A 24,932-nucleotide genomic window follows, 5' to 3' on the forward strand; every position below is an offset into this window, starting at 1 on the left:
AAAAAAAAAAAAAACACCACTTTTTCCATAGCAGCAAGAATATAAAGAAATGCTATTAAATCTTATGAACAAAGCAATAAAAATGGTTTTATTTAAATTATCTTTTGTAAGTTTTATTCAAACCTCCTAGTATATTTGTGCAGTGTACTGAAATGAGAACTATTCTTTTTTTTTTTTTAAATCATCATATACATTTAGGAGATGAGGGATCCAAACTGAGAAAATAAAAAGTTATTCCGAAAGTGCACTCACAGGGTAGGATAACCTAGGCCTAAAACGCGACAAACAAGTCTTTAATTGTGCTCGCGTCTTTCAGATCAATTTTATATATTAAAAAAATACAAAACAAAAATTAGTCTTTCTGAAAAATTAAACTATTCCACACATACATAATATTAGCGACTCCTTTTCTACTGTCTCTCTTTAGTACTCGAAGAACGATTGGGTAAACCTAAAGACCCCAGGAAGCCCTTTTAAATTTTAAGTTTGTGTCTAAATTGGCTGAATGTTGAAACCCTGATATGCCAACGGTTGGTTTTTCAGGAGAAGGCAGTTCATTCTGATAGAATAAAATTAAAAAAAAAAAAAAAAAAGAAAAAAAAAAAACAGCAGATATTAAGATATCAGGTGCTCTCCTTGAGCTGGACGTTTTGCACCCCCCTGTTCCCGCTAAGAATCTGACCCACCCAGCTCGACTCTCCAACAAAAGGCAGTGGTCCCATTATTCCATGGCTCTTCCACAAGGACTTAAATATATATGTTCTATATACACAACAAAAAGGAACAAATTAGACAACTTAGTGGTTACTAATTCTAAACAATGCAAATTTTAATAAAAAAAAAAAAAAAAAAGTTGCCATATTTAAAAAAAAAAAAAAAAAATTATAATAATTGCGTATCCAATGAATCCCACACTTGAAAGCAGTTCCAGTAAAGAGGATATGGGCAGGGGAGTTGTACAAAGTCTGAAAGGATTTTAGTTCTTTGGCAAAAAAGAACTTTTCAGTTTTATAAACAAAAGACGAGTGCATGGACAGGGGGCTGATCCAAAAAAAACAAACAGCATGAATTCTTATTGACAGTAGGAAAATAAATCTCTGCTATAATCGTCAGTATTCATCATCTTCTCCACTTGCCCTTACACCTGGGGAAAAAAAAAAAAAATAATATTAATAATATGCAGCAAAAAAACAACAAAAAAAAAAACACCCCATAAAAAAACAATCTGTTTTCAATAATAAGACTTCAATCCTGATGCTTGCAATACTCCACTGGGTCAACTCCCTACCTGTAGGTTATTTTAAAGCTGAACTCCTGGCATGGAGCTGTGCCCGCACTGCATGGGTTAACTGCTCATTTTTTTTCTAGGGGTTCAAAGAGTGGAGATACACTAACTTAATCCTCTGATCCTCCCAGCACAAGACCAGTTCCTGTGGCTCTTGTCCCCCCTGCAGTCTTGTGCGGTGGACTGTTCCTGACATCAGGCCCATAGACCTGCACTGGACATCAGCACGTCAGGAACAGTCCACCGCTGGATCGTGGGGGAGTGCCCTTTGCCGCTGGGATGCAAGGATTGGTTGGGAGCGAGTATACAGTTTTCTTGTTGCCTCTGGGCAAAACGAACAGTTCGTTAAAGTGAATGTAAAGTCTGTTTTTTTTTTTTTCTATTAAACTAACAAACATGTTATACTTACCTGCTCTGTGTAGATGGTTTTGCACAGAGCAGCCCGGATCCTACTCTTCTTGGGTCCCTGGCTGGAGCTCGACTGCCCCCACAGCAAGCAGCTTGCTATGGGGGCACCAGAGCCGAGCTACAGCTCTGTGTGTTCATTCAGAGACGGAGCTGCCGTTCGGCCCCAACCCCTCTCTCTCCTAATTGGCAGCTGCGGGAGCCAATGGTGCTGCTGCTGTGTCTCAGCCTCAGTAGACACTCGGATGGCTGAGGGACTGGTGGACATCGATGGATAGAGATGGGGCTCAGGTAAGTATTAGGGGGTGGTGGGGAGGCTGCTACACACAGGTGGCTTTTTATCTTAATGCAATACAATCACTTTAACCCATACAGTGCAGGCACAGCCCCATTGCATGGGAAAACTTTTTATGCTCGGAGTTGGGCTTTAAAGCCTAACTGAAGCCTCAGTCTTTTTCTCTTTAATCAGGTCATTTTCCACTTTTCAGTGCTGCAATAGTTTGACTGATAATTACACCACCATATCCAAATTTTATATCAATGTTCTGAGAAAGAGATTTTAACTTTAACTTGATTTTTTTACTATAAAAAAAAAAAAAAAAGGATGTTTTACTTACTTTCTATTATAATGCCGCATTTGGACCTGATTGGACCGATTTTCACGTTTTCTAACATGTGTATTAAAGCTTCAGAAGTTTTCGTTTTAGCCCAGTGGGGTCTCCAGACTCCCTAAACAAAGGGCCAGTTTACGGTCCTTTAGACTTTCAGGTCAGTGGGGTCCCATCTTTGATATTAGGAGAAGGGAATAGTGCTGCAAGAACCAATTAAAGGCAAGCAGAGGGACAAACTTGGCCCCCTGGAAGCAGTTTGGAGACCACAGTTTTAGCCAATAGAAAGCACTAGGGGGAGGAGTTTAGGGGTGCTGCTGTTTGGCCTGAAAGCGAGTGACGAAATGCTTGTAAAACGCTCATGTTGTGCATTTTCAGGCATTTTACTGAAGTCTACAGGGCCAAAAATCACTCCAATCTGCCCAAAAAGACGCTCATGTACTTTTTTGAGTGACAGGGGTTTTACTACCGGTGACAAAATGATGTGGACAGGGACTTTAGAAATGGGAATTTGCCTTTTGAGCGTCTTGGAGCTGCACACTTTGAGCTACAAAACGCACAGGTGTGAATGGGGCCTTACACTTAAAGCGGAGTTCCACCCAAAAATGGAACTTCCGCTTTAAGGGAAGGTGACCCCCAGACATGCCACATTTGCAATGTCATTTTTTTTTTGGGGGGGGGGGGGGGTGCGGAAACCCTCTTTTTAGAGGGTTCCAGCTCCCACTTCCTCCCAGGGCTCTGCGGTGCCGGAAGTCAGTTCACCTCTCCCCCCTCCCTCTCGCCAATCTGGGACATGTCACAGGTCCCAGATGATTGTCCGGCCAGTCACAGCATGCCGCGTGGCTCGCGCAGTGTGTGCCCGGCTGTGAAACCACAGCCGGGCGCCCACAGTTACAATGCCGGCGCCGCAGAGAGGAGGGGGAGACGAGCGGGGCTTCGTTCCCCTGCATCGCTGGACCCTGGGACAGGTAAGTGTCCTATTATTAAAAGTCAGCAGCTGCAGTATTTGTAGCTGCTGACTTTTATTTAAATTTTTTTAAGCAGAACTCCGCTTTAACTAATAAAGATGTCATGGCAGAACAAACACCATCAAAATGACCTCTTTTTGGAAAGAGTTTTTTTTGGGGAAATGAACAGGCTGGTATTGAGAGGGTTAAGGCATGGAGGCTGGTAATAGCGCATTAGATACAGCACATCATTAATGTACAGATCATACACAGAGGGAGAAGGTACATACAGGTCACTTACAGTGAGAGGATGGAGATAAAGGGGTTAATGCACAGATGTGTAGGGTAAGTGAGGTGAAGAGTTAATAAACAGATCACGGAGACAGGATGGAGATGAGATGGGGGGTGAAAGGGTTAAAAAAAAAAATATTGCCACAATCCGTTAAAATCATTTTCCGCTGATCCCTTCAATAGTTTCATTGAAAAAAATTCTCACTTCCTCTCAGTACACCGTTTACATTTGTGATCTCTTTGGCCATCATTTATCATAATGTGCAGAGCCGCTCAGATTGGCTCTGTACATTGTGTCTGTGACCTGAGCCATCTGATGACGGCATGGATTAGAGCCATTAACGGGCATGCTGGCTGACAGACCAAGTGTGAATTCTGCAGTGCCATTTAACCATTTCCCCACCCAGGCGTATAGCAGATTGAAGGCCGGGCGGTGGTTCGGTTATCCTTACTGGGCTTCATACAATGGCAAGCAGGATAACATGCTGGCACAAGCCCGCGGGGGCGCCCAGTGATTCGAAGGTGCTGTGTCAGCCCGACACACTGCATCTCTGATCGTAGTAAGGAGCCTCTGACAGAGGCTTCTTACCTTGTGATCAGCTGTGACCAATCACAGCTGATCATCGCGTGAACCAGGAAGTGACGGTAAATAGCATTGCTCGGTTCGCGAGCACAGCCCTGATCAGATGTGCCCATCAGCTGCCAGTCAGTGCCCCATCAATAAAGTCTGCCAGTGCCAATGAAAGTGTCAATCAGTGCCCACTACAGTGCCAATCAGAGCCCAAAGTGCCAATCAGTAACACCTGTCAGTACCTCATCATCAGGAGAAAATGACAATGTTTATGATTTCAATGTAGCAGAGGCAGCACTGTCAGTTCAAACAAGAAGTTAGGAGCTCACTGGATTTCGGACAGATCAACAGGTATTATTCTGTATTTGCAGCATTTGTAAAGAGACAAAACATTGTGCAATGTGCATATACTGCAGAGATGTACTGAATATTATTTCCTCAGATGTGCACTTTAAGGCCCCTTTTACAGGGGCGGACTGTTCGGGTCCGCCTGTCAGTTTTTTAGGAGGACCTGAACGGACGCTCCATGCAGTTCTATGGAGCGACAGATGTCATCGGTGACATGTCTGCTGACATCCGATCCGCTGAATCCAAAGGGATGGAAACCCTATTTTCTATCCATCTGGTGGATCAGATAAAAATGGACAGGCGGATCAGTTTTCATCAGATCCCCCATAGAGGAGAGCGGAGCTCCGACAGGTCCGTTCCTGCACAGTGAGCGGAGACGGACCTGTCATCCGCCTGCTCAGCGGAGATCAATGGAGCGATCCCTGCTGAGCAAATGGAGTCCGTCAAAAGGGACAACAATGTGTGAAAGGGGCCTAAGGCCTTATGCACACGGGACATTTTTACAGCTGCTCCTAGGGGCGTCTGACATTTTTTTTCCTGCCTGTAAACGCCCCTCCATGTTAGCCTGTGTGTCCATGCACACATAGACTTTTAGCAACGTTTAGTGGCAGGAAAAAACCCACTGCCAGTGTGTTCAGGAGCAGCAGAGTTTGGGCAGAAAAAAATGCTTAAAGCTGCTAAACCTTAGTGCTTGAGCATTAATTAATTTCAATGACCAGCAGGGTGAATAAAAATCGATTTAAAAGCATGAAAATGGAGCTTAGTTATGTAGCATTGGGCTGTATATTCTGCAATATTTACATTTTCGGTAAACTCATTCCATGAATCCAAGCTCTGCAAGCTAAGACATGCACTGCATTGATATAAAAGATTCTAACTACCAGCAAGAATAAGTCCTTACATTTAAAGTTTTTAAACTGGCAGGGAGTGTACAGCAGGACAGAGATGACAGTTGCTCTTTAAAAATGATGATTTAAATCGAGTGGATTTAAATCAAGCCTTTTTAATAGGTCCCTTCAGCCAACTCCTACGTGTTGTAGTGATGAACAAGCCAGCAAAATGAACCAAAGCATAGGGAACCAGGTATTCAAAGCAGCTGGCTTCACCTACACTTGAAAGTCCAACTAGTAAAATAATAGGATTTTTAGTCTTTTTTGTTCTGCCATTCCAGATTAGGGCAGTAGGTGGCACTGCAGGCAAGAGCTAATTCCAGCTGCCTGTGTACACTGAAACCCAGGAGCCGTCACACATGGCACCTCGTGGTATAAGGGCTGACAAGAGAAACTTAAACGAATAGCTAAAAAGTGTCCATAATATTAATGGACAAGCAATCTTTGCACCTTGTATGGACACAAGTGACACCATATTAAAAGTATAAGTTGACCTTTAAAAAAAAAATAATAAATACACATTTTTTTTTTTTTGCAGGTAAAAAAAAAAAAAAAAAAAGTGCATTTACTATTTGTTTTGGGAGTCTGTAAAGAAGGGATATGCAATTAGCGGACCTCCAGCTGTTGCAGAACTACAAATCCCATGGGGCATAGCAAGACACTGACAGCCACAAGCATGATACCGAGAGGCAGAGGCATGATGGGACTTGTAGTTTTGCAACAGCTGGAGGTCCACTAATTGCATATCCCTGCTGTAAAGCATTACGCCCACGATCAGCAGATTGCGGGTGTCATGCAGGACTCCTACAGACTTCTCAGTGTATCTGTCTTTTCATACGGACAGACAGATACACTGTCAGGAAGAAGGAAGAGCGCTCAACTGCGTCATGGTAGTTGAAATTTCAAGCAGAGAGCTGCAAAGGCTGTCAGGACTTGTAGTTTCCCATTTACAGAGGACTGCGTATGAATGACGTGGCCAGCCGGGCAGAGCCCTAAATTTGGGTGGAACATGTAACATGTTCCAAATGTGAACTTATCCTTTAAAGTGTAAGCTCACCTTTACAAAATCTGTAAGGTGAACTTACACTGGACCCCCTCCCCCTCTTCCCGCAATCACCCGCTGTGAGATATCGGGTCACCGCTTTACTGGTCCAGGGATTTGACATCTCTGCGACTTTCTCTCCTCTTCTCCAGTACTGATAGGATGGGCTAGGCGGGTTCTGATTGGTCGGCGCTGTCCATGTGACGGCGCTGACCAATTAGAATGCCCCCTATACGTACGTTTACGAGGTACGTTTAAGAGATTAAGCTGCAGGAATTTCAAATCCCTGGACTGGTGAAGCAGCGACCGAATGTGTCACAGCGGGTGATTGCGGGACTTCTGTATAGCGGGACCGGGAGGCGGTCCAGTGTAAGTTCACCTTACAGATTTTCTGTAAAGGTGAACCTACCCTTTAAGGAGGAGATGTTTGAATATTTAAAGTGAAACACCTGTCCAGCATGCCCCCCATTGGCTGCTCTTTCCCCAAGGGACACAAAATAACCCAGTGCCTCTACTGTAGGTATTGGGTATATGTGACCTTCTCCCATATGACAGTGCAGACAAGCAAGCACTATGTCCGAGCGATGCCAGAGGGCTGATGTCACTACTCCCTCTAGGCTCCGACAAAAGCCAACACTGGGTATTTAGGTGGCAATTGCAATGGAGGAAAGGAGTGGCAGGTAAATCACTGCAAAGCTACCCGTCAGTAGGGGGGGGGGGGGTCCAGTATCTCTTAAAATAAAACCTAAAAAGTATTATCGATTATATTTCTATCCCCCTGGACCAGTGCTTTCCAACCACTTTCCTTAAGTACCCCCAAACAGGACATGTTTTGGAATTTCCCTTAGATAAAATACCAAGCCATTGACTTAAAGTACCTGTGCAAGTTGAACGAAATTCTGAAAACATGACTTGTTAGGGCCCTTTCACACGGGCTGTCCAATCAGGTCCGCCTGTCAGTTTTTGAGGTGGACTTGATCGGACCCTCTTTTCACGACTATGGAGCGGCGGATGTCAGGGGACACATGTATTTTTTTTTTTTACCTGCAAGCTTGATGGCAATGTTGGGTTTGACTGAACCAGTTTATGCAATGGTAGGAGGGAAGGAAAGGCACAGTGCACATACCAAAGACTGCGCTGGTTAAGCTTAGGGAATAGCACTGACTAAAAGTCCTTTAAAGTGGTTGTAAACCTCAGACATAAAATATTAACAAAGCATATTCCTCTATAGTGCTCTTATAAGTGTCATTTCCCTCTTATCCGATTTGTTCCTCTCCTATTAGCATGAATCATGTCTGTCAAGTTTTCCTGACACCATGAGAAAAAGGTGACAAGGGAGGGACTTACAACACACAGGCTGTGATTGACAGCCTCAGCTCTGTTCCTGTGTGAAGGGGGCCACCTCCAATCAGCTATCACAACTCTCCTCACTGAGCTCTGTAGAGTGTAACTTCAGCTCTCCACCCCCTTTTTTTTCCTGACAGCACCTGTACTGATCTTCCTCACTGCTGCAAAGACCACCTATGTAATCCCCCTTTAGATTGCAAAGCACAAATAAGCATGTGGACACAAGTGAGGTCTATGAGGGCCTGAAGAAGCGGTGTGCTGGTGACATATACTGCTCATGTGCTTCTGGGGTGGCACCATCCATCCTGTCACTACAACACCCATTCAGCATCTAATACATTACTCTTCAGACTACAAAACAGATGCTCACATTTGAAAGCCTGATTTTAACTTCAGTTAATATGGCAATTAAATCAGGTATTTTGGTTACCTACACTGATCACTAAATGTTTTTAGAATTTATAACCTAAACGGTTTCCTACTCTGGACATTTTTTATGACAAGGTTTATTAGTAGCAATATTAGCGAGAAGCAAAAGCACACAAATTTACTGGTTTCAACATATTGCTTATCCTTGTATTAATTACCTGGTTAGAGTCCTCGTTGGGAGTATTTTCATACTCATAGTCCACCGTGTCATCTAGGGTATCCTGTCCAGTATGGCTCCAGCTGTCCCCACCATCTGAAATAATGTCCTCATCATCATGTAATGACCTGTTCCAGTCCTTGGGTTCACTCTCTGTATCGTATTTATCATCCTGATCAATGTCAAGCTGATCTTGAGCTGCTTGTTCCTGCATTTCCCCTAAACAAACCTTGACTTGCTCAGAATTCATTTTAGTCTTGAGCATAAGAAGATCAAGGTCCTCTTCGTGCAGCTGGCCATATTCCTGGAAATACTCCACTAGAATCTCTTTGCCTGCCTTTGTGGCCGACACCATTTTTATGAACCTTTTCCGCTCTTCTAAAGAACGTTCATAATTTTTGCGGTATTGCTCCATCCATCTTAAACTGCCAGTTCGGAGAACACAGCGGTGATCCTTAAACCATTTTACAATTTCCGTCCTAACGAGCCCAGTCTGTGTTGCTAGTTGGTCATACTCCTGTGGAGATGGCCACTGGGTTCTTGCAAAGGTACTTTTTAACAGGTGAAGCTGCTCCTGTCTTGATTTGATCTGTGGGGAAGAGCCCCCAGAATGCGTTGTTGCCCCGTTGATCAATCCATCGTTTTCAGAGCCCATAGAGTCTAAAACTTCTTGCTCCACAGAATCTTTCATCTTTCTTCTATCGGAGAACCACAAATCGATGTCTCTTCTGGACAGTTTTGCCTCCGATCGCAAGCGATCAATTTCTGCTTGTGTGGGATACGGGCTTTTTGCAAAACTGTTTTCAAGACACTGAATTTGATCCTCTGTCGTCAGTGCAGCCTTTCGGCCCAAATCCCTGTAATGATAAGGGCGACGGGTCCGGCCAGACAGCTGGTCTTTGATTAAGGTTTCACTGGTGATGTTAACAAGACCTCTCTGGCTTCTATACCTATGGTCGCTAAACCATTTCTTAATTTCACTTCTGGGCAAGCCAGTGGCATCTATTAACCTGTAAACTTCGGCATCATCAGGGAACTGGCTTATGACAAAACTAGCTTTCAAAAGCGCTATCTGTTCATGGGTCTTTTTGCGCTCATGCCGTGAGGACACAGAATGTAACCTGTGAGTAGATGGAGATGGAACCTGTCCAGTACTCTGACGCTTTGGCTCAGGAGCCTCTTGGGGGCTCTGCATGGTGCGTTTCTGGGTTTGACTTGGAGTAGTGCCAATACTAACAGGAACGGGAGGAACCGTAACCACAGGAGCATTTGTTACTTGAGTGAAAACTAGACCGGGCTGACCGATGAATTGACACGGTACTGCAGTCTGGATGATCGGCTGTGCAACTTTAGCCGTAGTAGTTAAGGGGGCTGGTAATACTGTGAAGGTCTGGGGAACAGACTGAATAGTCCCATTGAACATTTTCTTTCTGGCCTCCTCTACCTCTTCTGGGGACCAACTTATACCATGCTTTAATCTCTGGGTAGCAAACCAGATTCTGATTTGCTCTTCAGGATGTTTTGAAGCCGCAGTCAACCATGACAGCTCTGCCTGTGTTGGGTAAGGAAATTTGTTAAATGAACTGATCAAAGTTACATTAGTGTCAAGAGCCGAGTTATATTTGTTGCTGTTCAGGGGCACCGCAACTTTTGGAAGAAGGTGGATGTTGGGTGGAAGTTGAACAGACGGCATGACGTGAGTTAGACCGTCCCCAGAAATGCCGTTCATTTCCGGGAGAGATGCACTGATGCCAAACTGAAAGTCAAGCAAAGATTCCTCATTCCTCCTTGATGTCCTCCTTCCATCCAATCGGCTTTTTCCAAGCTTAATAATGGGCATTTTAGGCATTGATATGCCTGACGCATTATCATCAGTCTCAGTGTTGTCGTGGGTGCTAGAAACATCACCACCACCCTCGATGGATTGTTCTAAGATAGTCTGATTATTGCGCTTCATGAGTTTTAATTTGAAGTTGCTCTCTCCGGGGTGATTCTTTGAATTGTGGTCGGATAGAGAATCATATTTTTTTGTTGTGAAGTTACATTCAGCACAAACATAAAGAGGATTAAGAATGACGTTTGGGTGTTGCATATCGACATGTTCAGTAAATTCATTAAGGTTCTGCGTTACGTATGGACAATATTTGCACTCGTAACCACCCTGAAGCCTTCTGGATTGATTTTCAGGAGGCTTACTTTCCACCGCTTCATTGTTCTCAGATGCTTTTTCTTTGTCCCCAGCCCAGTCTTTCTTGATTTCAGGACTGGGTGTATTAGCATTACTTACAATCTCCATATCCTGATCATCTTGGTCCACAAGCTCAGAGGCCCGGACCATGCATGGTGTTGTAGACTTTCTCTTACTAGCCATGCTGCTCCTTTACTACTTCTTTAGTAGGAGGTTGAACAAAAAAAAAAAAAAAAAAAGTTTTATAAGTTTATAATCCACAGATCATCCAGGATGAATTGTATTGTACTTCCCGAATCTGCATAGGTTTGGAATTTGTTACACCTGTGGAAAAAATGATGGAATATATTAGTATTTAGCTTCCAGTACAGATATCAGCCATCAGGTATTTGTATTCTTTCATCTATCATCTTAAAAAGAGTCAGTTCACATGAGTGTGTTCTGTGGCTTTCAAACCTGCCTGCCTTGCTCTTGCATAATCATACATTTTTTTTTTTATTAAGTAGACCAGTAGTTGCAAACACAGGGCCTCAACTGCAGTCCCTGACATCCCAAGGGGCACATGTATAATATTCAATTTATTTAGTGACAGGTTACATTAAACTGCTCACATCCATTATAGCTCCTTTTTAAATTAATGCTCCCAACTACTGGCTGCTGGGCCTGAGGGCTGTACTAGAAGACAGAGGGCGCAGAGTAGGCAACATTGGAGTACAGAATGGCTAACACCCATCAAGTGGATCCAAGGTGGGATTCAACAAAGCTGGGGACAGCTGCAGGTTGGACCCCTCAAGACATAAGAGACACTACTGGACGTTTTGGTTCCCTAGACACTACTTACGAGATATGACTTTTGGGTAGACTGACCATTTACCAATTTCTAGTGGAGAAGTGTTACAGCTGAACTCCTAATAGAAAAGTTAACCTTGCAATGCTCCATCCAATGCTTATTTGTAGTGTAGCTTTTTGGGGTTGGAGACCATGCTGGACTGACTCACTCAAGTCACTGGTCATGGGGGGGTGATGGCAGTGGGTGGGGGAGAAGAAGATTTTGCTTCCAATGGTTTACGCGGCACAATTTTTTGGGTCCTGGGCTGCTACCTCTGGGTACAACCTCAAAGTAGTTTCCAAATGTGAGGATCAGACCGATGTATGTCTGAGTGTTCGGTGTGCTGGCTAAGGCAGCGTAGCTCACACATACATCGGTCTGATCCTTGTGCTACAGACACACCTATTTAAGATTGTTCCTCATTAGCAATCAGGAACAGCCCTCAAGAAGGGTAAGTCTTTGTTCCCCTGAAACATGTTGGCTTGTCATACTTGTTACAATCTCCAATAAACGCCTTCAAACTTATCTTCTGACTTGTATATACTGGACACCGGGCGCTCTTTTCTATGTACTCTTCCTATTTAGTCCAGGGAGATCGGAATAAACACAATACTTACCTTTAACCACCAAGCTACTCATGCCCCTCCTTGTTATCTCTTGCCTTGACTATTGCAACTCCCTTCTCATAGGGCTACCTCTCCATGGGCTATCCCCTCATCAGTCTATCTTGAATGCTGCTGCTCAGCGTCTGCCACCCCCCCTCTCTGCCATCCCTACACTGGATTCCAATCGCCCAGTGAATAAAATTCAAAATACCAACAAACATACAAAGCCATTCACATCTCTGCCCCAAGCTACATTACTAATTTGGTCTCCAAATATCACCCAAGCCGTCCTCCCTGCTCCACTCAAGTAATCTTGCGCTCAAGCTCCCCCCTCTCCTCCTCTCATGCACATCTCCAGAGCCTCTCCCATCCTCTGGAACTCCCTACCTCAATCTGTTCAGGTATCTCCTACTCTGGCTGCCTTTAGGCGATCCCTGAAAACTCATCACTTCAGGGAAGCCTATCACACCTCCAACTAATCTTATCACTTCCATCAGCTCCCACAGTTACAACTGTTTATACAAATTATACCGACACTATTAGATTGTAAGGTCTTATGAGCAAGGCCCTCTTAACCCTCTTGTATTTTATTGTATTGTAACTATACTGTCTCCCTTTTATATTGTAAAGTGCCGTGTAAACTGTTGGCGCTATATAAAGCCTGTATAATAATTCCTCACTCCCAGGGATCTCCTCCACTAACAGGATGAAGGCAGACCCTTTTCATCCTTGTGTACAATACAGGACCACTGGCCCTGCATTGTATGTGATAATATCTGAGAGCTGCGTCGTGAAGCTCTGAGAGACCAGTCATTTGGAGAAGAGGAAGCCTATGGAGGTAAGGAATAAATACATCAACTTATCTCCGGCTAAACAAAATGAGCCTCAAACTCCAGCAGTGCTGGCGGGTGTTTGCAACAGAAGATTAAAGTGATTGTAAAGGTTTGTTTTTGTTTTTTTGTTTTTAAACATGTTATACTTACCTGCCCTGTGCAAGGGTTTTGCACAGATCAGCCCTGATCCTCCTCTTCTGGGGTGTCTCAGCAGTGCTCCTGGCCCCTCCTTTTCATAGGGTACCCCCATGGTGAGCCGCTTTCCCTGGAGGCACCCGTGCAGGCGCGCTCACGAGTCCCGCTGCTGTGTCCATTGACAGACAGCAGTATTCTGCCCCGCCCCTGCGTCACAGGATTTGATTGACACCAGCAGGAGCCAATGGCTCCTGCTGCTATCAATCTATCCAATGAGGAAAGAAACAGCGGCTGGAGCCACTGGAACAAATGGGTTCAGGTAAGTAAAAGGGGGGGTCTGGGGGGCAGCTGCAGCACAGAAGGTTTTTTTCACCTTAATGCATGGAACGCATTAAGGTGAAAAACCTTGAGGCTTTACAACCCCTTTAACTTTTACCGTAACCAGGAAAACTCTGCCCAAGTTTTTAGTTCTGTCCGTAAATTAATTTGGTAGATTTGGACCCCACTTCCTGTCCCTCTGACATCTGTACAGGAAAGGAGAGGAGAGGAGCTTGTGCTTCATAATCCGTTAAAACAAAGCTGGTTCGAGCTTCTCTTCCCCGCTTGACCAGTTGTAGCTCTCAGATGTCATCATAGTAAATGCTGTGCCGGTGGTCTTGTATCATATACAAGGATTCCAAGGGCCTATCCTCATGCTGGGAGCAAGGAATAAGGTAAATATTGTGCTTAATCCTTTTCCGACAAGGACTAAGCCCATCCTTTGCCACGAAGGCCATTGTGGCTGTTATTGCTTGAATTTTGTCCTAGCAATAGTAATTTTTCTGTTTAGGAAAACCATAGATGGACAAGGCCATTTCTCACCTAAAATGGCACCAGTGTTCATGCACACCTTAAGTTTTAATGCTATTAAAAAGTGTAACTAAAAGGCAAAACTTTTTTTTTTTTTAGTTTTGGATAGAGTGGTGAAGGATTGGAACCCCTGTCTGTTTTTACTGTTGTCTGTGCCCCCGTTCGGGAGATTCCCCCTCTCTATGTGTCCTGTTTACCATTATTATTGAAAGTGAAAGAAAATACCAAATTTTGGGTTGTCCCCAGAAAAGTAAGAGAAAATATTCCAAAGGGGAAACTATGGTGACCTGGGGGTCCCAAAGAGATTCCCTTAATTTGCAGGGATTTCCTCCAACTTCCTCTTTGACTATGGGACAGGAAGTGAAAGGAAAACTCAGCAATGAAACAGATAACAAAAAAAATAAAATAAAAAAAACCCCTCTATCTAAAATAAATAAAAAGTTTAAATCCAAGCTGAGGGTGGCAACCACCACCTGGCTCGAGAAAACCCGAAGGAGCCAGGCAGCAATTTATCAGCCACTCAGTGACTACATCTCATCAAAATGCAGACACTGTTTTGGTATTCAAGCATCTGTAAGCGCTATGGATGCTTCAACACAATAGCCAGCAGTGCAGATCCTGCATGGATGGGGGCATCTATTGATTTTTTCTGTGGACTGGCATAAATCTCACCTCTACATCAGGGGTGGACAATTATTGAATTCAGTAGCCAGTCTGCCTAATCCGGAAGTTTTTTTTTTTTTTTTTCTAGACAACTAGACATAACCTCAAAATGTTAGAATTTTTGAGGTACATTGGCTATCTGGCTCCTGGGATTTGTCCAGCTTTGCTCTACATCAGGTGTCTCCAAACGTTCCGAACAAAGGGCCAGTTTAATGTCCTTCAGGCTTTAGGGTGGCCAGTGGGAGTAGAAAATGCCATGGCATCAGTGGGAGTAAACACTGCCCCATCATTGGTGTTTGTTGGAGGAATAGAGCCTCATTGTTGGTATGAACGGGAGGAATAATGCTCCATCAATGGTGAACAATCATTGGTGTCAGCTGGAGGAAGTGTCCCAAGTACAGGGTAAAGGCAAGCAAAGGGCCGCATGTGGCCCCCCGTCCCAGTTTGGAGACCACTGCTCTACATTATGTAACTGCTGCAGGATCAGCAGTAAACAGATGGTGCACCCCTCTTTCAGATTACTATAGTTTGCAGGCACAAGTCCACATTTATTATATTATGTGAACTTCCTAAAAAACAATATGCCTTGAATTAATCATTGTTCTGCCGCACACAAGACCGGCGTCTCTACTCCTGCACTGAAAGCTTGTTAGATATTTTAGCCGCATTTATCCTCATCAGAATAAGGAATGGGTTTGGTGCAGTGTGTACGCAATTGTAGGGCTCTGAGTTATAAATACACGACAGATGGCACTGCGACACCTTACTTGGGACCAACATCTGGATTCCTGACACCCACTGAAAACGTGTTATGTGTAGCTGACGGATTGCGGTAGAAAGCCTCTCTCTCTCTCTCGCTTTGAAATCTTTCAGCGTTTCCAACACACTAGAGAGCTACAACTTTTAAACATCCAAGGACATCCTTTAACATGAAAATATTTTTCTTTCAATGTCTCTTTGGTGATGGAACTGCTTTATGTGATTTAGATCCTCGAACGCACCAAATCCCTGATACGGCTATAGATAACTGCAATTATCTAGCAGACGTAGAGTCTGTAGAAGGCTGCAGTCCATGGCCAATATGTGTAAATAGGTTAGAGTTTTCTCCAATGGGTAGTCTTTTTTTTTATGTAAAGAAGCTAAGCGGTAGTAAACAGCAAAACCTTGCAAGACAATGGCATAATTTGCATACCAGCACATTATGCAAATACTTACCTTAGAATGAAGCCCTCCAGCACCGTGTTATCACCACTGACAGGGCTTCCATCTTCACCCAGTCTTCCTTCCAGGTTCCAGCCTTCTGATTGGCCGAGCACAATGACATCACTCCTGCGCATGGGAGTCGTGGCCACGGCATGGAGCTCTAAAGGGATGGCACGGGTATGCCGTCCCTTCAGCATGCATGTGCCAGTGATGTCACCAGCTGCATACAGTGTGAATATCTCCTAAACCGAGCAAGCCTTATTATAGGCTTACCTGTAGGTAAAAGTTACAAATAGGCCTTTACTACCACTTTAATACTAATCTGTCCTTTCCATTTTCTTTAAACACAACCAAACTGAATGTACTGCAGCTACACAGTGTGAATGATACCATTTAGGATCATCACATGCATTATTATGCCTTAACCACTTAACGACCACCCAGTGTATATATACGTCAGCACTTTAAAGATGGCTCTCTCAGTAACGGCAGCAGCTGCTGCTGCCACAACCGAGGTATCCATCTTTTCAGTGGGCGGTTCTGTTTACAATAATGGTGGTCTCTGCGTCGGATCCACCACGAGATCACTGTTATCGGCGGTGGAAGAGGGGCTCTCCCGCCGCTTACCGGAGCAGTCGGTAGCGGCGGAGGCGATTGGATCCTTCTTCCTTGGTATGGATACGAGTGAGGGTAAGATGGCCCCCACCCATCTCCATACCATAGGAGGGGGGAAGTGACGTCAAAACGTCACTTCCGCCCATACCTCTTAAAGGGCCATTTTTTCAAATGACAATTTTTTTTTTTTAATTGTTGCTTTTTCACCCCGGATCTCATATTTAAGAGGACCTGTCATGCTTTTTTTCTATTACAAGGGATGTTTACAGTATAGTACTTTAAAAAGCCCCCCTCCATCCTCCAAACCTTAAAGAAAAAGACAGACACCATTGCTAAGTGGTTAGCACTTCCGCTGGCAGTACTAGGGTCGTTGGTTTGAATCCCAACCACAGCACCACCTGTTTGGAGTTTGCAGGTTTCCTCCGGCACTCCAATGACATGCTGGCAGGTTAAAGCGGGATTCCGGCCGGGAAAAAAAAAAATTAAAGTCAGCAGCTACAAACACTGTAACTGCTGACTTTAAATAAGCACACTTACATGTTCTGGGTGCCCGCGATGTCGGCTGCCCGAGGCCGACCCGTCCCTCGGCTCCCAGCACCGCCATCCTAACTAAGGGAAACAGGCAGTGGAGCCTTATGGCTTCATTGCCCGTTTCCTACTGCGCATGCGCGAGTCGCGCAGCGCTTTGTGAATGGGACGCGATGTGTTGTGGGACACACACAGTTCCCATAACACACCGCGCCCCATTCCCCAGAAGACAACGCGGGGAGGAGAAGACTGAAGATCACCGCGGAGTAGGAAGAGGCAGATTAGGAAGACTGCCTAGAAACAGCCATTTCACGTAACTTAAAAAAAAAAAAAATTCTCCTCCATTTTTCTAGGTATTTTTTTATGCAATTTTTTTTTTCAGGGTGGACCTCCACTTTAATTGACTCCTGTCTAAATTGGCCCCCTGGTATGTGTACTGTATGTATGAATGTGAGTTAGGGACCTTAGGTTGCAAGATCCTTAAGGGCGGGGACTGATTTGAATGTACAATATAAATATGTAAAGCACTGCGTAAATTGACAGCGCTATATAAGCACCTATAATAATAAAGAAGACAACCTAAAACATAAATAAGTATACTTCGCTACCCGTATGCTGCCTCTCCTCTTTTCATGGTGCCTCCCTGCTTCCTGTGCCTTAATGTCACCATTTTGAAAATGATGTCTGGAGTCAGCTCACAATATAGTTCTAGTACACATGCGTGAAAAAGGAGTGCATGACATTATGTGGCTCATCTTGCGCATTTGACGTACATTACATTTGTTTGTTTTTTTAGAAAAAAAGAGCTTGAGAGAAGGGTTTTTTTTTTTTTTTTTTTTTTAAGAGATGAAAGTAATGACGTGCAGCGCATGTGCCAGATGAGCCGTATATCGTCATGTGCTCCATCTCATCCATGAGCAGCACAATAATGCTGTAGATCTCACAGACTAGGTACACAATCTCCCTGAAGGCACCAATGACATTACCTTCCAAGGGGGCATCGGTGAGGCCAATACTACATCAGAACCTTCAGGAAAACCAATAGGTGGTGAACACCATAAAGAAGAAAAAAACAGTATTAAATGATTTCACATCAGCATTCAGAGATGCTTGCGGATATGAATTTTAGTAAAAGAGGGGAAATTGAGCTTTATAAAATGTCCTATAAAGATGTAGGCAGGTTGAGAATGTGTATAGTTTAGTTAGCCAACAGCTGGCCCAGGCTGGGGAAAGGGTTAATTGTTTTTAGCCCAGTTCCCGGGCTTTTGGTCCTAGCCAGTCTACCTGTGTTATAAAAAAAGGGTCCAGAGAGCGCGGGTTTCGGTGGGTCCAGTGGGTTCCAGAAGCATTTGTAAGGGCAGTCATTGGCGCTACGAAGGAAGCAGAGTTAGACGGAAGACATGAAAGCCATGGACAATGCCAGTACGGACTATCACCACATGGAGGTATGCCTGGACCACTACATTATTCTAGGTAGGATTAAGAAAAGGAGGTGGTTCATATGCTGCATTTCTCCAGTAAAGTTACGTTAACCATTCTGAGCCTGGTCTGAAGTTATTCAAGGGGTGCATGCGGGTTCTGGCATATCAAAAGCACCTGGATCTATAAATGCACTACAGGGTATGAAGCAACACCGCTGCGAAAGGGTTAACTTGGATAAGTCGAGAAGCATAGTTGCTATGGCATACCAAGGAAGAAGGAAGCTACAAGCCACCAGTCGCTAAGTGCGGTAACTGGTAAGGTGACGGGTCTTCCTGTGACAAAGGCTCGATGACTGGCTCCCTCCCTAGCGGTTGGCTTTAAATAGCAACCAGAAATCTATGGCCTGGTCACGAAGTACGGAAAGGAAAGAGTTAAAGAGCATCCATAAGGTTTGCGCTAGGTGCTCAGCGGGACCCCATTCTGTTACTGGGAGGTAACAGAGGTAATGCACTGGACTGGTGGAGTGGGAGCAGGCTCCGCATGTCCCTTCTAAAGCAACATACAAAATTACAGTGTGTAGTGACATGGAAGAAGTCACTTTTCAGAGGAACACAGTACTTTAATTGCTGCACAGTCAGGGAACTGCCTTAATGTTGGATTATTCACAGGACCACAGTCTCCGCCGTGTCCCAGGCACTGGTGAGCGTGCTCTGCGCGAGAGGTACCCCCACGTGCATGGATGCAGATGACACCGCCCACAAATACATGCTGTATATCATTGCCAGTGTGAATGAGGCCCAAATATTTGACAGAGGGTCTAACCCTGCCCCCATTCAATCCAAAATCTGTCCACCACAGTTCACTGCTATTCCTTTACTCGGCAGTGCCTGTTCACTGAAGCGGCCATAGCTGCCATTGACATAAGGCTTACAGACCTGGCAAGCTGGAATAGTCTTGTTCAGACTTATGCCCCGTACACACGGTCGGACTTTGTTCGGACATTCCGACAACAAAATCCTAGGATTTTTTCCGACGGATGTTGGCTCAAACTTGTCTTGCATACACACGGTCACACAAAGTTGTCGGAAAAGCCGATCGTTCTAAACGCGGTGACGTAAAACACGTACGTCGGGACTATAAACGGGGCAGTGGCCAATAGCTTTCATCTCTTTATTTATTCTGAGCATGCGTGGCACTTTGTCCGTCGGATTTGTGTACACACGATCGGAATTTTGTTGTCGGAAAATTTTATATCCTGCTCTCAAACTTTCTGTGTCGGAAAATCCGATGGAAAATGTGTGATGGAGCCCACACACGGTCGGAATTTCCGACAACAAGGTCCTATCACACATTTTCCGTCGGAAAATCCGACCGTGTGTACAGGGCATTACAGTGAGGGAAAAAAGTATTTGATCCCCTACTGATTTGTACGTTTGCCCACTGACAAAAAAACGATCAGTCTAGAATTTTAATGCTAGGTTTATTTTAACAGTGGGAGAGAACATCAACAACAAAAAAAAAAAATGCAGGAAAAACACATTTCAAAAAAGTTATAAATTGATTTGCATTTTAATGAGTGAAATAAGTATTTGACCCCTTCGCAAAACATGGCTTAGTACTTGGTGACAAAACCCTTGTTGGAAATCACAGAAGTCAGACGTTTCCTGTTGTTAGCCACCAGGTTTGCACACATCTCAGGAGGGATTTTTCACACTCCTCTTTGCAGATCCTCTCCAAGTCATTAAGGTTTTGAGGCGGACGTTTGGCAGATAAAATAGCGGTCCAAATTACCAAGCCATTGACTTTAAAACACCTGTGCAAGATAAAGGAAAACCTGTAAACATGGCCTGTTGGAGGTACTTGAGGACTGAGTTTGAGAACTACTGTTCTATGGGATTAAGGTCTAGAGACTGGCTAGGCCACTCCAGGACCTTAAGGTGCTTCTTCTTGAGCCACTCATTTGTTGCCCTGGCCATTTTGTTTTGTGTCATTGCCATGCTGGAATACCCATCCACGACCCATTTTCAATGTCCTGGTTGAGGGAAAGACGTTCTCACCCAAGATTTGACAGTACATGGCTCCGTCCATCGTCCCTTTGATGCGGTGAAGGTGTCCTGTCCCCTTAGCAGAAAAATACCCTCAAAACATAATGTTACTACCTCTAGGTTTGACAGTGGGGGTAGTGTTCTTGGGGTCATAGGCAGCATTCCTCCTCCTCCAAACACAACGAGTTGAGTTGATGCCAAAGAGCTTGATTTTGGTCTCATCTGACCACAACACTTTCACCCAGTTCTCCTCTGAATCATTCAGATGTTCATTAGCAAGCTTCAGACGGGCCTTTACGTGTGTTTTCTTGAGTAGGGGGGCCTTGCAGGCGCTGCAGAATTTCAGTCCTTCATGGCGTAGGGTTACCTATTGTTTTCTAGGGGACTATGATCCCAGCTGCCTTGTGATTATTGACAAGATTCTTACGTGAGGTCCTGGTCTGATTCCTCACCGTTCTCATTATAATTGAAACTCCATAAGGTGAGATCTTGCATGGAGCCCCCAGATCGAGGGAGATTGACAGTTATTTTATGTTTCTTCCATTTGCGAACAATCGCACAAACTGTTGTCACCCTCTCACCGATGGTCTTGGATCTGGTCTACAATCTTGTCCCCGACATCCTTGGACAGCTCTCTGGTCTTGGCCATGGTGGAGAGATTGAAATATGATTGCTTCTGTGGACAGTTGTCTTTTATACAGGTAACAAGCAGAGATTAGGAGCACACCCTTCAAGAGAGTGTGCCTTATCTCAGCTCATTACCTGTATAGAAGACACCTGGGAGCCAGAAATCTTAATGATTGATAGGGAATCAAAAACTTTTTTCACTTATTAAAATGCAAATCAATTGATAACTTTTTTGAAATGCTTTTTTTGAATTTTTTTGTTTTTATTCTGTCTCTCGCTGCTAAAATAAACCCACCATTAAAATTATAGACTGATCTTTTTTTTTTTTTTTTTTTTTTTACTGGGCAAACGTACAAAATCAGCAGAGGGGGAGATCAAATATTTTTTTTCACTCACTGTACATCCACGGCAGGGGAAGTGTGGCATGTTCTGCCTAACAGGCAGCCATCTAATATGCTTAGCTTCAGCCCCACGCCCCAGATTTTGCTGCACACATTCACAGCTTAGTCCATCCATTCCTACAGCTGCAACCGTACTCTCTATGGCTGGGCCCATTAGTTCCTATGGAGCTGCCATAGGAGCTAATGGGCCAGGAGGATATGGACAGGCCTTTTTGCATAGACTGTGCATTACCGGGCAGGGCTGCACAGTACAGAACACAGAAACTGGGATAAATACAAGTATTTTGGTAGGTGGCTGCCACTCAGAGGAATACATCAATACAGTAAAGAACAAATTTGGAGGGCTTGTGCACATCATAAAAACGGCAAGCCTGAAATTGGAAAATAAAAAGATTGCCAGCATCCAGGCTGTTATGCTGACCAAATGTCTTGATCTTGAACAGGCGTTTCGACATAGGGCCCATTCATATCAGAAGGCACACTTTATGCTTTGCATAAGGCACACTCTCTTGTGTGTGTGAACCTGTAAGGACAGTGTAATGCATTGATGCTTTGTTTTTTTTTAACTTTATTGAAAGATCACAAAATGACATTTCAGTCAACTCTATCCCACACTGCAGCACACTGCTACACAAAAATTGTAACCTATCCTACTTTTTTTTCAAGCGCACACCAGTGCAGGGCATTGTGTGAACTGAAATATTAATACACAAGGCAAATTGCCTGGTTTTTGCTGTAGGACTGCCTTGGGCAATGCTGCCCAACATGGCTGGAGTGAACGAGCATTTACATGCTCCCTTTCAATAAATGCAAAGAGTTTGCTATCTGAACAATTACCCTTTAGAAGCCACAGGATGATTTTAGCTCAGAGTTCCTCTTTAAAGTGTTAATGTTTCAGTTGAGCACACAAAACTTCTTCCCTCACTGCACAGGCAATGCTGGGAATCTGGTAACATCGGCATGGCGTAACACTTCCTCAAGCTCGCAAAATGGCTGTCTCTGTTTACGTGCAATGTGCACACTTTAACACGACCCCCCACAGGGAGAAGAGTATGGATCTACTCATCCGTATATAGCAGAACTCGGGAGCGGCTAAAGACAGTCACGTAATCGACGCACTAATAAGCCTAGCAGTAGACAAGCTGCGAGCAGAGAATGAGGTCATACTGCAGAAGAGAGCCGCCTGCAATTAACCACCACAGGGCTCAGTCACCAAATGACGCAGACTCCGGGAAAAGGACGCTACCTATGGGGAGAGGAGAGATTTATTTAAAGTAATGCTGTCCCTTTTTTCAAGGAAAATAGATCAAATAAAAAATGATTTAAATGTTATGGTCACTAATAGACCATGGCTGACTCGGTTACTGGCTAATACTGGTGAATGCACCACAAATCGATTTTCCGCAGAAGAGGAGACAGGATAATGCATCTCTATGGAGACGGCGTAGGCTACACAAGAACGGACAGTACGGCTGAGTGAACCGCCTACCAAGCTTTGTTCTTTTCCTGAAATGTGCTCCGGTTTATGGTTTTCTATATAGTTATATTCAGGAAACAATTCAAGACTATCTCTTAGGATTTAATCACATGCATGCTGTTTTTTTTGTTTTGTTTTTTTTTTATTATGATCATCTCCTAAATAATGAGGGGCACCATTGATGACCCAACAAATTATGAAATATTTGATTTTTATAAACTCGCAACACTCAGCCCTTTACGATGGCAATGTCATATTGGCCAATCTTGTAAAACATGTTTTAGTCATACTACTTGACCACGCACAGTGGCTGGGCCTAACTCCACTGTCATCTGTGTATTGTGTTCAGGAAGACTCAAAAAATAAAACCTAACATATTGAATGCTAAAACTCTGGGACAAGCAAACGTGGTCTAAATAAAAAATATTCTTATTTGAATCTTGGTGTGCTTTGGGGAGAATACGCTCCGCTTCCTGTCATGGAGATACAAGGTAAACAAGAGGAAATTTCTACCATAGTTTCATGGAAGATACAAAAGGGGAGCAGGAAAAAAAAATCTCTACCGATGTCCCCATTGGAAGATATCAAAGGTAAATAAGGACACCTCGACCGATGTCCCCATTGGAAGATACAACAGGGAAGTAAGAGGAAATCTCGGACGTCCCCTCTGGAAAATACAAGATATAAGAAAGAGGAAATCTCTACCAATGTCCACAATGGAAGATACAAGAGGTAAGTAAGGAAATTTGTACCGATGTTCCATTGGAATATACAAAAGGTAAGAGAAAATCTGTACCGATGTTCCATTGCAAAATACAAAAGGTAAGAGGAAATCTTTACCGATGTCCACATAGGAAGATACAAGAGGTAAGTACGAGGAAATCTCTACCAATGTTCCCATTGGAAGATACAACAGGTAAGAAGGAGGAAATCTGTACCGATGCCCCCATTGTAAGATACAAGAGGTTTGTAAGAGCAAATCTGTATCAATCATGTCCTCATTGAAAGATACAACAAGGGGGAAAACTGTACCGATGGTCCCATTGGAAGATACAACAGGTAATTAAGAGGACATCTCTACCAATGTCCCCATTGGAAGACACAACTGGTAAGTTAAAGGAAATCTGTAAGAAAGTAAGAATTGTAAGCTCTAATGAGCAGGGCCCTCGGATCCCTCCTGTATTGAATTGTATTGTAACTGTCTGCCGCCATGTTGTAAAGCGCTGCGCAAACTGTTGGCACTATATAAATCCTGAATAAGAAGAAATCTCTACCAAAGTACCCATTGGAAGATCCCTTGCTTCGCTTCTTCTAGCAACAAGTTTTAGTCCCAGGGACAATAATCTCCAGGACAAATGGAGAGGAGGACACTCCCCACTGGGGGATACGGACAGCAATAAAATCTTGACAGAGATTGTAGCCCTTCCCTACTCAATGCAAAACAAAGTTCTGGCTATATATACTGTGACATTGGGGGTGTTTAGCTGATTTGATAGATGCATTCTTCCAGTGAGTCCATGGCAGTCCGTTATCAGTTTTAAGGGTGTGGCAGCCCATTTTTATTTAAAGGAACAAAAGGGTTTATACACAGGGGTTCTTCTCCAGCAAATGCAACAATGAAAAAAATGTCAAGCCACCTGGCTCTTAGGCTTCCTCTGCCTCGGTTTGCAGTTCCTTGCTGCCCAGGCCTACTCCTGGCCTTAACAGGATTCCACAGCCCCCTGGGTTTGCTCACTGTCCCCCAGACTGCAGGGCTTCCTCCAGCCCCCTTGGACTTTTGCTAGCCACCTCAGCTCTCCCAGACACTCTTCTCGTCTCCTAGGCCCTTGTAGCCATCCCGACCTTCCCAGTCCTTCAGACAAGAAGTCCCCCCTCACCAGGGATATAGTCTCACACAGGGCAGACAGTTTTCCTGACAGGGGGTCTGTCTTTCAACAGCAGCCAGCTGCTCACACTCCACCTTCCAATTCCTACAGCTCTTACCAGCCCCTCGTTATATGGGCTGTGTACAGCTGGGTACACACCCTGCTGGCTGTCCACAACACCTGAACACAGGGTTGGAGATCCCGTCCCACCCAAGACTCTTAGAAACCGCCAAACTACAGAGCCCCATCCGGCAATAGCAAAATCTGGAGAAAGCTGCCAAGGCAGTCTACTCCTCTCAAAAAGTACGATCTGTAGTCAGCAGACAT

At 44.2% G+C, this 24,932-nt stretch overlaps 1 protein-coding gene across 2 annotated transcripts in view; it reads right to left on the reverse strand.

Moving 5' to 3' along the window:
* Window positions 1-563: 563 nt before the first annotated feature.
* The window catches only part of ZHX2 (zinc fingers and homeoboxes 2), an 85,672-nt gene continuing 61,303 nt past the window's right edge, over window positions 564-24,932 (reverse strand). For both annotated transcript variants that reach the window (XM_073632200.1, XM_073632199.1), the window contains 2 exons: window positions 8,322-10,832; window positions 564-1,144 (listed from right to left, as the gene is read on the reverse strand). In XM_073632200.1, the coding sequence (XP_073488301.1) occupies window positions 1,139-1,144; window positions 8,322-10,691 (2,376 nt within the window). In that variant the 5' untranslated portion in view covers window positions 10,692-10,832 and the 3' untranslated portion in view covers window positions 564-1,138. The remainder of the gene's footprint in view (window positions 1,145-8,321; window positions 10,833-24,932) is intronic.

The sequence above is a fragment of the Aquarana catesbeiana genome, linkage group LG05 (assembly GCF_042186555.1).
Source record: "Aquarana catesbeiana isolate 2022-GZ linkage group LG05, ASM4218655v1, whole genome shotgun sequence".
NCBI classification, from domain to species: Eukaryota; Metazoa; Chordata; class Amphibia; order Anura; family Ranidae; genus Aquarana; species Aquarana catesbeiana.